The 13,203-nt window shown below is 40.8% G+C and overlaps 1 protein-coding gene across 3 annotated transcripts in view; it reads right to left on the bottom strand.

Moving 5' to 3' along the window:
* LOC116987104 overlaps positions 1-13,203 on the bottom strand; it is a 107,566-nt gene that overhangs the window by 65,188 nt on the left and 29,175 nt on the right. For all 3 annotated transcript variants that reach the window (XM_033043002.1, XM_033043003.1, XM_033043005.1), the window contains exons 6-10: positions 12,478-12,614; positions 11,569-11,691; positions 6,221-6,290; positions 3,524-3,571; positions 34-111 (exon numbers count right to left, since the gene is read on the bottom strand). In XM_033043002.1, the coding sequence (XP_032898893.1) occupies positions 34-111; positions 3,524-3,571; positions 6,221-6,290; positions 11,569-11,691; positions 12,478-12,614 (456 nt within the window). The remainder of the gene's footprint in view (positions 1-33; positions 112-3,523; positions 3,572-6,220; positions 6,291-11,568; positions 11,692-12,477; positions 12,615-13,203) is intronic.

Below are 13,203 nucleotides of genomic sequence, written 5' to 3'. Positions count from 1 at the left end.
AATCAAAACCATTCATTATATCAATAACTATACCTGAAGAGGAGATGGGTTCTACTTCAGACTTTGGCTTGGTATCTTCATCGGAAGCAGGCATGGGCTGTTTAATTGTTTCTAGAGTTAAAATAAAGCACAAGTAAAAAAGCTTCAAAAGCAATTCTGAACGTTACCATCACTGAATCCCTCACTGTCAATATCCTGCATCAGCCTTATACACAATGTGAAGGAAGGATCTGCAGATGCTGGTTTAAACCATAGACACAAAACTCAGAGGAACAGGCAGCATCTCTGGAGAGAAGGAATGGGTGATGTTTTGGGTCGAGACAATGTGGCTCTAACAGCAGGTCAGAGACGAGGTATCCTGTGGCAAATTCACTCCTTCAGGGGGATGAACCCTCGGAAAGCGCCTGGACCTGAAGTAATACCCGGTCCTGTTCTAAAAACCTGTGCGGACCACCTGGCTGGAGTTTTTACAGACATTTTCAACCTCTCACATCTGAGGTCTGAGGTTCCCACCTGCATTAATAATCAACCAACATCATCAAAGACCCACACCATCCTGGCCACACACTCATCTCTCCATTGCCATCGGGAAGAAGGTACAGGAGCTTGAAATCTGGAACATCCAGGTTCAGGAACAGCTGCTTCCCCACAGCCATCAGACTATTAAACTCGCCATCAAACAAACTCTGAACAATAACTGCATCCGCTGCTCTAGATAGCTGATTTACATCGGTGAGACCAAGCGTAGGTTGGGCGACCGTTTCGCCGAACACCTCCGCTCAGTCCGCAATAACCTACCTGACCTCCCGGTGGCTCAGCACTTCAACTCCCCCTCCCATTCCCAATCCGACCTCTCTGTCCTGGGTCTCCTCCATTGCCAGAGTGAGCAACAGCGGAAATTGGAGGAACAGCACCTCATATTCCGTCTGGGGTCCTTGCGTCCCTATGGCATCAACATTGAATTCTCCCAATTTGGCTAGCCCGTGCTGTCTCCTCCCCTTCCTTCACCCTCTAGCTGTCTCCTCCCACCCTCCCATCCGCCCGCCCTCAGGCTCCTCCTCCTCCTCCCTTTGTCCTTCTTTCTTTCCCCACCCCCTATCAGTCTGAAGAAGGGTTTCGGCCCGAAACGTCGCCTATTTCCTTCGCTCCATAGATGCTGCTGCACCCGCTGAGTTTCCCCAGCAATTTTGTGTACCTCTGAACAATAACAGCCTACTGCACTTTATTTTATTGTGTACATATATATGGTCTATGGTATATAGACACATTGAACTTTTATCTCCTGTTCTGTATTATGCTTACATATTCTGTTGTGCTGCAGCAAGCAAGAATTTCATTGTTCTATCTGAGACACATGACAATAAAGCTCTCTTGACTCAACTTGACCTCCTAACTCCCAAAAGCCTGTCCACCATCTACGAGGCTGAAGTCAGGAGTGAGATGGAATACTCTCCACTTGCCTGGATGAGTAAAACTTCAAGAACACTCAAGAAGCTCAACACCATGCAGCCTGCTTGATATGCACCCCATCCATAACCAAACACTCATTCCGCCACCCTAGTAATAGCAGTTTATACCATCTACAAGTTACACGTTAGCAATTCATCAATTTACACGTTAGCATTTGTACAAGTTACACGTTAGCATAACAGCAGTTTATACCATCTACAAGTTACACGGTAGCATTTATGGATGGGAAATTAAATGTTGGCTCAGTCTCCAAAGCTTACATTCATTCAATCAAGAAAATAATGCTGAAAGAACTTATAATGAGCCTTTTGATTTAGTTATTAGACCCGATGATTTAATGCAGCTCTGCATTTTGCAGTTTTTATTTCCTTTACTTGTGTTTCCTCTAACTTCTACATTGCACAATCTTCATCCTCATTCACAATCTTCCTTTAGACTCTCCTCCAGCAACCGCAACTACAAGAAACACTTTAGCAATTCATCAAGGCTCCTCAGACAGAGGAGTGATCTCATAGAAGTGAATAAAAATAATTGGGATATCAATGCAGTCTTTTTCTCAGATAGGGCACTCAATAACAAGAGGGCATACATTTAAGGCGAGATGGGAAGGATTGAATATTTTTTTCGATATATATCATGGAAACAGATCCCGTTCCTCATTCTTCATAATCTTCCACTTGCACAATCTTCAGCCTCTAATCTAAGACTATCTTCCCTTTTGGATATCTGCTGCATTTTAACATTCAATATTCTCTTGGCCAAGTAAATTATCCGCTTCACTGTAATTCTCCCGTAAGATTGTTTTAAATATCATCTCATCATCTTTAATATCCCAGATGAACTGAAAACTCATAAAAAAAATTACTGATATGATTCAAGTCAACTTCTATGCTCTATGGAATTAAATTTGAAAGCTTCAAGCGGCCTTGTTTGAATATAAGAATATGCTTAAACCTCTAGTCAGTAGGATATGTTTTTAATTTGTAACAGCTGCATCAGTACTAGCTGATGACATCTTTCAACGATAAAGTAGGCACAAGAAGTTCATGAAATTATTAAAAGGTTGAATCTAAGCACTGCTAAATAATAATGCACTGCAATTGATTCAGAATGACCTTGATTTGTCTGGACTAAAAGTCCAGAGGCTGGAATAATGATGGGGAAATATAGTTATAAATTTAAATCTATGTAAGTAAATAAAGAAATACATAATTAATAGGCAACATCAATTATTATATTAAAGAAGCTAAATGATCATTATGAAAAATCCATCTTGATTTCCAATAACTAAAGGAATCTACTGGTCTCTATTAACTACAAACCTTCAGTGATATGGAGAATTAACATTTTACTGAAATGATCTGGCAAGACTATCGGCTTTAACAAAATTTACCAGACTGCAACAAGATGACAACTTGCAACCACAATCTGTAGGGCGATTAGGGATGGATAATCAATCATGGCCTTACCAGCGATCCTCTCATAGAAAATAGCAGTCACATTAAGCCAAAGTATTTTATGGCACATCACAAATCATTTGCAAGTCTTGAAATATATATATTGAGGAAAGGAAGCTTGGAAGAGTCACTATGTTTTAAATGTAAGCTGAAAATTTCCCTTCATCTTTCCAAGGTTCAACTGAAAAATTGGAGTTTTTAAGGAAAGTTAGAGCAAAACATTGTCCTTAGACATTACGGAATTGATTGTGTCAGGTTAAAGTTGGCAATGGACATGACCAATCATCTTATTCCCTGCAGACATTCCATTGAATGTGAAGGTAGAAAGCACCATAAGTTCAGTCGCGATGACTATCTGGGTCTTGACGGGACAATGTCTGTATTTCTTGTTCTTGAAAGAAACCTGGTGTGAGGAATTTGAGCAGCGTCAAGAGAAAGAAAACAAAAGAGAGGGAGGGAGAGTGAAAGAGTTAAATTGGAACGCAATATATCTTTCAGGAGTGGAAGAAGAGACGTTTGAATTGCTGGAAGAGTTGACAACAGAAAGAAAACGCAATGTAACCAAAGATCACCTTTAATAGGGGCAATAACCATACCTGAAGTAGCTTTGGTTTCTTGCCGTTTACACTCGAGTTCCACAACAGCTGAAAAATAGACCCAGAGAACATCTGGCAAAGAGCTTTTGACAAAGAAAGTAATTTGGTTGGAAAGAACCTAGCATTCTCCGATCTTCGAATGGATAGAATTTACTGCAGTGGGTCTTTCTTCCATATTCTTATTCTTAGTTTGGTGCATCTGTTAACAATGTGAGCTTCCCTAGCATCATACAGATGTGCCCTATCACTTCACATCTAGCTTCAGAATATTGATATTGATATCAGAATACATATTTCAGTAGACACTGCTGCACACTAATGACTTTATCTGTGGAAACTAGACTTTAGGTTGCTCATACACTGCAGTTCGCATACCATTGCAACAGATCAATAGCAGATGTCATCTCCCAGCCCCTAGTCATCTGGATCACAAGGCCACCCACACCACACTCTTACTTATTAAAGATAGCTCCGCCTTTAACACCATGATCGTAAACAAACTCATCTCCAAAATCCTGAATCTGGGAATTGACACAAAACTCAGCAGGTCAGGGAATGACTCTGGAGAAAGGGAATCGGAATGTTTTGGATTGAGACCCTTCAGAATCTGGGACTCAGCTACCAACTCTTCAACTGGATGCTCCACTTCCTAACACACAGTCCACTATCAGTGAGGAAAGGTGAGAAAACATACTCAACAATATTTTTCAACACTTGTTCTCAGCCCCTTATTATGCTCACTATACGCTCTCAGCAAAACTTTTCTCATTTTATGAAGTTGCAGGTGTCACCACTGTAGTGCACCAAATCTTGATCAATGATGAGACGGAGTACAGGAATGAGAAAGAGAGCTGAGCAACAGGCTGTCAAATCAACAACCTTTCCCTCAATGTCAGCAAGATGAATTATCTAGTCATTGACTTTGGGAAATAATGAGGTGTACATGTGTCAGGCAACATCATTGGTACTGAAGTGGAGACAGTCTAGAGCTTAAAATTCCAACAATTTGTCCCAGGCCAACCACACTGAAGCCATGGCCTACAAAGCACACCAATGCCTCAAAAGATGAAGGAAGTTCAAGCATGCCTCCATCGATTCTGATCAACATAATCATGGACCATTTTACCACGGTCATTCCCTCTTCACCTCTCTGGCAGAAGATACAAGCACTTGAAAGCAAGTGTTACCATATTAAGGAATAGCATTTTCCCTGCTGCATTCAGATTCCTGAATTGCCCTCCCATAAGATATTATGCCGATCTCCCAACCTACCTCAAAATAGACATTGCACTTTTTAATCTATATTTTGTGATTGTAATATTATAATGCCGTAATACCATATTCTGCACTCTGCGACTTTTCTGTGCACTACCTGTTGTACCCATACATATGGTGTGATTGTACTCATGAAGTTTGACTGGATAGCATGCAAAGTTTTCCAATGTCCACATTACAATAATAAACCAATACAGGTAAATACAAGATTTAAGGTAAAAGCAGGATTCTGATAATATGTCTTATCTTACAGAAATATTTTCCTGTTCATATAGATCACCTTGAAATATTTAATGCAGATTCATCGTAAATCTATAATCCCTTTATGTGTTAACTATCCATTTAACTCTTTCATGATCCATCAAGATCCATCCTACCAATATATCAGCAATCTCAAATGAATACATATAGTCAGTCTCCTTATTCTGCACCCAATACATGTACGTGAACATTATTAATTTGTCAAGTTGGGGGCTGGACATAAATTAAATTAATAGACCTAAAAATTGAGCTGTTGCAAAAAACATGCTAGAATATACAAAAATAATCCATCGATAGAGTTGCTGCCTTACAGTGCTTGCAGCACCAGAGACCCAGGTTCGATCCCAACCACGGGCTGTCTGTACGGAGTTTGTACGTTCTCCCCGTGACCTGCATGGGTTTTCTCCAATAGCGTTGGTTTCCTCCCACAATCCAAAGACGTATAGGTTTGGAGGTTAATTGGCTTGGTAAATGTAAAAATTGTCCCTAGTGTGTGTAGGATAGTGTTAATATGCGGGGATCACTGGCCGGTGCGGACCCGATGGGCCGAAGGGCCAGTTTCCACGCTGTATCTCTAAACTAAACTAAACAGGAATTAGGAACTAGCTGAATTGTTCTTCAAATGAGTCAGTGCGGACTGAAAGATATTCATCTCCATTCAACTACGCATCAGCTGCAAACCTTTCAAGGTTCCTCGCTGCCATGGCAAAGTTCACAAACTGCATCATTTGACAAGGTGGGAGTAGATAATATGAATCTTAAATAAAGGATTTTACTTGGGGTGAATAAAAATTTATGAATGAAATGTAGGTAATTTCAAAATAATTAAGGTCATATTTTAGGAGCTCTTTTGATGCTGAAATTTTACTTTGTAACAACCCATTTTCACAAATGTGATGAGCTTAAAATCATTATTTTTTAATTAATTTTTGAATGTTGATCAATGTCAAAATGGGGATTAATTGAACATATCCTGCTAGTGTACAGAAAACCATTTCAGGTTGAATTTAAACTTGGTGTTAAAAGAGTAAACAGAAAATAATTTGCTTGAAATAAATGTATTCCTTGCATAGAAAAAAATCAAAGCAGTTTATAAAAATAAAAATAAATATGAAAAAATGCCAGGATAGGGTTTTTGATGGAAGGCTGCTGGTAACTTACGTTGATCACCAACTATTTTTACACCAGATGATTTTTCATTGGCCTTTGGGCCTATTTTCTTGAAGACAACCTGAAATTAAAAATATAACGAAGAGTGTAATAGTTCTGAATTTAGCTTAAAAATATTTAGAATGCCTACAATGCTTTTACTAATCACAGTTCTCCAGAATATGACGTTTCTTCTACTCCCCACATTTCTGCAACATATTATATGATGCCTTATACTTTAATGACAAAGACTTTACAAATGAACAAGCTCTGAGAATAAAATGACAGGAATTATAAATATTCCATTTAGAATATCATGATGGAATCAACAAAGTAATAAAACATTTGAAATAATTTGTTTTTTATCTTCAAGATATCACCATTTTTTTCACACCACTTATTATTTTTGTAGCCAATACATAAAGCTATTCGATTAATGCACAACACGATCTCACAAGTAACAAATAATCAGCTAATCTTTTTTTCTACAGTGCTGTCTGAAATAAAGATTTTGGTAACATCTTTTAAGCGGCTTTTTCACGGGGCGAGTTGACGCAAGATGTCACCAGAGTGAAGTGGTCGTGGTCCAGCACGAGTCTCGCACGATATAACGGGGGGTAGATAAAGAGTTCCCACGGTACTCGGCATTTCTGTTATTTGTGCGAGTGACTTGTCCGTCTCCCGAGCTTTCCCGTTAATCTTGAATGAACATCGTGAACTGTAGTGTTGTTAATCACGTGGCACAAATGATGTTACTTTGTTTTCACACACTATATTGTTTTTTTTCACACACTATATTCCTCCCTTGGTTGAATTGGCTCATTTGGAGACATGCCTATACTAAGTATTTTCGAGTACAGGATGGTGGTTATTTTCATTGACGCGCTGTATGCAGCAGCCCACTATGTGCATCGAGAACGCTTGCGTGAAGGCAGAAGGGTGAGATTAATTAAAAAGAGAATTAAGAGGAAGTCTCACTGGGTGAAGCCCATCTTTCAACGGAGACCTCAATTTGGACAATATGAGCAACTGCTTAATGTGCTGTGCGAAGAGGATAAAAGTGCATTCACAAACTTTGTCAGAATTTCACCTGAGCTCTTTAATGAGCTGAAGAATAATCTGGTTTTTTTTTAGACAAATGTTGTTTGGTGTGATGCACCTTCTCTCAATATGTGCAAGAAGTCGTCTTTTTATTTTGTCAAATAGGAATAAAGACTTTGTCTCACATTGACCGTAATGGTTGTCTTATTTTATTATCTACTGAGGTGAAACTTTCAAACGTTTAACCAGTCAGTAGACAGACAATAAATAGTAACAATCGAGCCATAAATGGTGTATACAAGGTGAAGGGAACAACGCTGTGTGCAAGATAATGTTTAAAATCATGCGAGGAATCGATCGGGTAGATGCCCAGTCTCTTGCCCAGAGTAGGCGAATCGAGGACCAGATTACATAGGTTTAAGGTGAAGGGGAAATGATTTAATATGGATCTGATTAAATACTGTCAGTAGTAAACCCGATCAAAAACAACACCAGGACGTCTATTAAACACCAGAGATCCCAGTAAACACCCAGCCGAGACTTATTACAGGTCTAAAATTTAAATTTAAATTTAAATTTAAATTAAATTTCTTTATTTATATAGCACATTTTTAGTCAACTTGCATTGACCCCAAAGTGCTTCACATAATTACATTCACACACACAGGCAAAGGTGGGTGAAGTGTCTTGCCCAAGGACACACACAGGCAAAGGTGGGTGAAGTGTCTTGCCCAAGGACACACACAGGCAAAGGTGGGTGAAGTGTCTTGCCCAAGGACACAACGACAGTATGCACTCCAAGCGGGATTCGAACCAGCTACCTTCCGGTTGCCAGCCGAACACCTAGCCCATTGTGCCATCTGTCGTCTAGTGGAAAGACACAAAGCGCTGGAGCAACTCAGCGGGTCAGGCAGCATCGCTAGACAACATGGATAGATGATGTTTCGGGTCGGGACTCTTCTTCAGCGCTGAGTTACTCCCGCATATTGTGTCTTTCCAATGCAGATTAGCGTCTGCGATTCTTTGCTCCTGCATTACGGGGTCTATCTCGATTCCCGATAAAGTCTAAAACCCATCCTCCAGAGTTCTCAGCCCAGGGCGCCCATAAACAAGCCCTTAACTCCACACTGGGGACAGAGGCTGAGAGGTGTACAAAACCATGAGACGAACAGGCAGGGAAATAGACAGAGTCCAGGGTAATATATGTCCTTTGCCCACAGAGGGGATTCGAGGACCAGATGGCATAGGTTCAAGGTGAGGGGGGAAGATCTAATAGGAATCTGAGTGAGGGGTAACATTTTCGCACAAAGGGTGGTGGGTGTATGGAACAAGCTGCCAGAGGAGGTAGTTGAGGCTGGGTCCATCCCTACATTTAAGAAACATTTAGACAGGTACATGGATAAGACAGGTTGGGAGGGATATGGACCAGACGCAGGCAGATGGGACTAGTTTCGATGGGACATTTTGGCCGGTATGGGCAAGTTGAGCCGAAGGGCCGGTTTCCACACTGTAACTCGATAAAGCCAGTGAGTATACGATCTAAGATAGTCCGAGGGTCTCGAATGAGGTAGGTAGTAGTTCAGGAATGCTCTGTGGTTGGTGTTAGGATGGTTCAGTTACATAAGTGCTCAAATGTAGGCACCGTTTTCGCAGTGGAAGCTCCGAGACTGTGCAGCGGGCGATTGTCGTGTTGGCTGGGACTCCTGTTATCCATGCAGGGGATTGACCTCAGTCTGAAGAAGGCTCTCGACCCGAAACGCCACCCGTTCCTTCACTCCAGAGTTGCTGCCTGTCCGGCTGAGTTGCTCCAAGCAACTGGTGTCTATCTTCAAAGGACTGACCACCGGGCTGGATGTCGGGGCTGGCGTGTTGCGTTTCACAGACCGAACTGTCCAATTAATGGTAACAGATGGGCACTGAGGGAAGTCCCCCCCCCTCCTCTCTGTTTATCTGCCCTTTCTTTAACTTTTGTGCCTCTATGCAAGTATCTCGCGAGCCATCCCAGGCTGCCCATTTCTGCTCCCCCTCGTCTTTAATAACTACATTTCCCTAACAATTACTATCTTTGTTAGTTATAGGAGCAAAATTAGGCCATTTGGTCCATTAAGTCCACTCCGCCATTCAATCGTGGCTGATCTATCTCTCCCTCTCAACCACATTCTCTTGCCTTCTCCCCATAACCTCCTGACAGCCGCACTAATCAGGAATGTATCCATCTCTGCCCCTATTCTTCACCCTTTTGACAGTAGTTTTGTTTTATTGGAGACGCGGGAGACAGCAGATGTTGGAATACTGAGCAAAACACGAAATGCTGGAGGAACTCGGTGCATTTGTGTTTAAGAAGGAACTGCAGATGCTGGAAAATCGAAGGTACACAATAATGCTGGAGAAACTCAGCGGGTGCAGCAGCATCTATGGAGCGAAGGAAGTAGGCAACGTTTCGGGCCGAAACGTTGCCTATTTCCTTCGTTCCATAGATGCTGCTGCACCCGCTGAGTTTCTCCAGCATTTGTGTGTGTGGGTGGGAGTAGGGGGGAAGGGGGGGGGGAGAGAGAGAGAGATAAGGCAGCCTGAAGAAAGTGTCGCCTGTCCATTTCCCTCCGTAGTTGCTGCCTGGCCCGCGGAGTTCCTACAGTCTTAGAAACTGATTTAGACAAAAAGAGACACAAACTGCTGGAGTAAAATAGCTCAGCAAGTGAGGTACCTGCACACTCAAAAATGAAAAAGAATGAAAATGTGATTATTTCACCTCCCTTCAACTATTTTGTGTTTCAGCATGAGAGGGATTATAACATTAGAGACATTCATCTTGTAGTGATGTGTTAATGAAGAATTGCAGACATCAATCTGATAGTAAAAAATATATTTATTTAACGAGGTAAAACAAGCACTGACAATCAAACTGCTCTGTTACTCACCGTTCGCAGGAGTTCCCACGGTACCCGCAAGAGATATTACGGATATCGCACGGATATCGCACTGGCCACTATGTTCATACAATGTTGCAATGCTCAACCACAAGTGTACAAGTCACTCTTGGAGAAATTCAAACTTTCTTGAATTTTCTCCCGAGTGACCAAGTTACACGATTACCTGCCATTAGCGCCACGGTGGTCCACGAATGCCGTACTGTTATCGCACGAGGTTCCCACGATGTTAAACTCTGGTTCACTCTTGCGTCAAGTCACCCCGTGAAAAAGCCACTTTACTCTTCATCGGGAAGTGGATTCGCAACTTTCTTTTCTCCTGACAGGTAGCCAGCAATGATTGTTTTCAGGTTATATTAACATAAACCCGTGAAAGCAAACTAAACAAACAGATTAACAAATAGTTTGCTACTTTTAACAAAGTAATCAATATTAAGCATCAGGAGGGATTATTTTGAACTGAACAATGGACAACAGTCTTGGATCTTTGGCAATTAATCATTCAGAATCCAGAATCTGAAGTGACCATAACCTCACGACCATCTGGGAAAATGTGAGCTTCTTGGACAGAATGTACAGCGAGGTTGTCATACCGAAGTCCAGGAAGAGAGAACATGGGTGACCATGAGGAAGGAAATTAGACGTGGAATGGAGGAGACCCCAGTAGCTGCACCTCTTCAAAACAGGTACATAAATCTCAGCCGGAAAGGGCGCCTTCGACCCACGGAGTCCATGCCTGCCAGCAATCCCCACACACTAATGCTATCCTACACACACTAAGGACACTTCACAATTACCCCAAAGCAAATAATCTACAAAAATATGGATCACGTGCAGACAGAGGAGATTAATGTAATTTGGCATCATGTTGGCTGTAGGGCCTGTTTCTGTGCAGTACTGGTCTATGTTCTATTAACTTCATTTGCCATTCATTGGCCAACTTCCCCAGTTCATTTTGATCCTGCTGTAATCTTGGATAACATTCTTCACTGTCCATTACGCCACAAATTCTTGTGTCATCCGTTAACATACTAACCATGCCACCTACATTGACAACCAAATCATTACTTTAAGTAATGAACAACAGTTAGTGTAGCACTAATCACATGGCAGACCACTCGCTACAGGTCTACAATCTGAAAAACAATCATCGATCAATTATATCATGAGATATAATTTCCCACAATAAAGCAATGCAGACTAAACAGTTTGTGAACACTGATATTCAGCTATAGAAAATAGTTGTAAGTTTTATCTGAGCACTTTAAAAATTTGAACTGCCCCTATGGTCCCTGCTGCGAATGTATACAACTTATGCAAAATCTTAGAACAATCGCACGTGTATCAGAATAATTTGTAAATTAATTATCACAAAGTATACTTTGTACTTACAGTTACTTTACCTCTTCCATCTTTTTTTTCAATTTCTAGTGCTTTCTTGTTCACAAATTCTTTCCATTCAAAGGGCTTTAGTTTTCCTCTATCATTACTGAGAATACCTGGATAATGCTTTTCCTGGAAAGAACCACCAGATCATCAAATGCCAACTAACTAAAGACTGTTTCATTACAGTACTGATAAAGAAAAATGTTTCTCCTCATGCAATTGAGTACAATTCACTATTCTTTATAAAGCTTTCATCAAGCGCGAGGCTTGGCACTGTATGATTAGGCAAAGTACAGGTCAACACTTTGCATTGCACCTTTTCCCTTGTAGTCATTCAAGTTGCTCAGCAAATGCACAACCAAGCAGAGTTTGACATGACCAATGCTACGGCAGACGACCAAAAATGTGGTCAAAGGAATGGTTAAATGATAAGAGCTGGAGTCCTAGGACTGGATTTCAAAGCATGGGAATGGCAATGATGTTAGTGAAGGCCTGAGGAGCAGTACGATCTCAAAGCATTGTTGCACTGAAGGGTATTCTATGGGAAACTGAGGTAGAGATGATATTTCAAAACAAGGATAAGAATCTTAGTATTAAGGAGACCTAGATTACCATGTGCTGGGTGATTAGGACTGAATGTAAATTAGGACATTGGCAACAAAATTTTGGATGCTCAAACAATTCTGTTTCCTGTTAAATTGTTGGCTCAACTTAAATACATGATTCGTGTGCACAAGTAAATAAATTTGAACTGAAAAGTTTGAAAGGAACTTTATAGATCATGGACATTTTATTTAAAATAGCCAGTTGAGCAAGTGGTTCGTATGAAACCAAACGAAATTCACATAGTAGCTATTTTTTACTCTTATACACAATATTTAAAGCAATTACACCACAAACTTTTTTTATACTTGCCAGATAACTTGTCATGTGTTTTGTTCCCAGGAGGTGGGAGAAAAACCAGTTGAGGTCCGATTTAGACTGGCACAGTTTACAAATAAAGTGTGAATTTTTCTTTTGGTCATAACGATATTCAATCGCATAGTCAAGACCTGCGGATTTAAATATAACAATCAGAAGTGGAGTTTGCATATTCTCCCTGTGACTGCATGGATTTCTTCTGAGGGCTCTGATTTACTCCCAATCCAAAGACATGCGGATTTGTGCGTTAATTGACATCTTTAAATTTTCCCTAGTGTGTAGGGAGTGGATGAGAAATAGAATACGTAACACTAGTGATAACGGGGGATCGATGGCTGGCTTGGATTCGGTGGGCCCTCCTGTTCTCTATATAGGCCCTATAAAAACGTCCCCTAAGAAATATCCCTGAACATCCTTTTGAGGAGTATACCTTTAAGTCATAGAGCCACGGGAGTACAAGGAACGTAGAAATACACTTAAGTAGGAAATAAGGAGGGCCAAAAAAGGGGTCATGAAATATCCTTTGCAGATAAGGTAAAGAAAAATTCTGAAAGATTTGCATTGTATACTAAGAATAATAGGTTAGCTGGCAAAAGAGTAGGTTCTCCTTAAGGATTTGGTAGTAAGCCATATGTGCATGGGTGATGTTAAATTAATACTTTTCATCTGCATTTACTGCAGCGAAGGGCAAGAAACTTGGCGAGCTCAGGGGAGAAAACA

The sequence above is a fragment of the Amblyraja radiata genome, chromosome 2 (genome assembly GCF_010909765.2).
Source record: "Amblyraja radiata isolate CabotCenter1 chromosome 2, sAmbRad1.1.pri, whole genome shotgun sequence".
Lineage (NCBI taxonomy): Eukaryota > Metazoa > Chordata > Chondrichthyes > Rajiformes > Rajidae > Amblyraja > Amblyraja radiata.
Note: the sequence above shows the minus strand (reverse complement) of the source record. Positions and strands in the feature narration are given on the sequence as shown.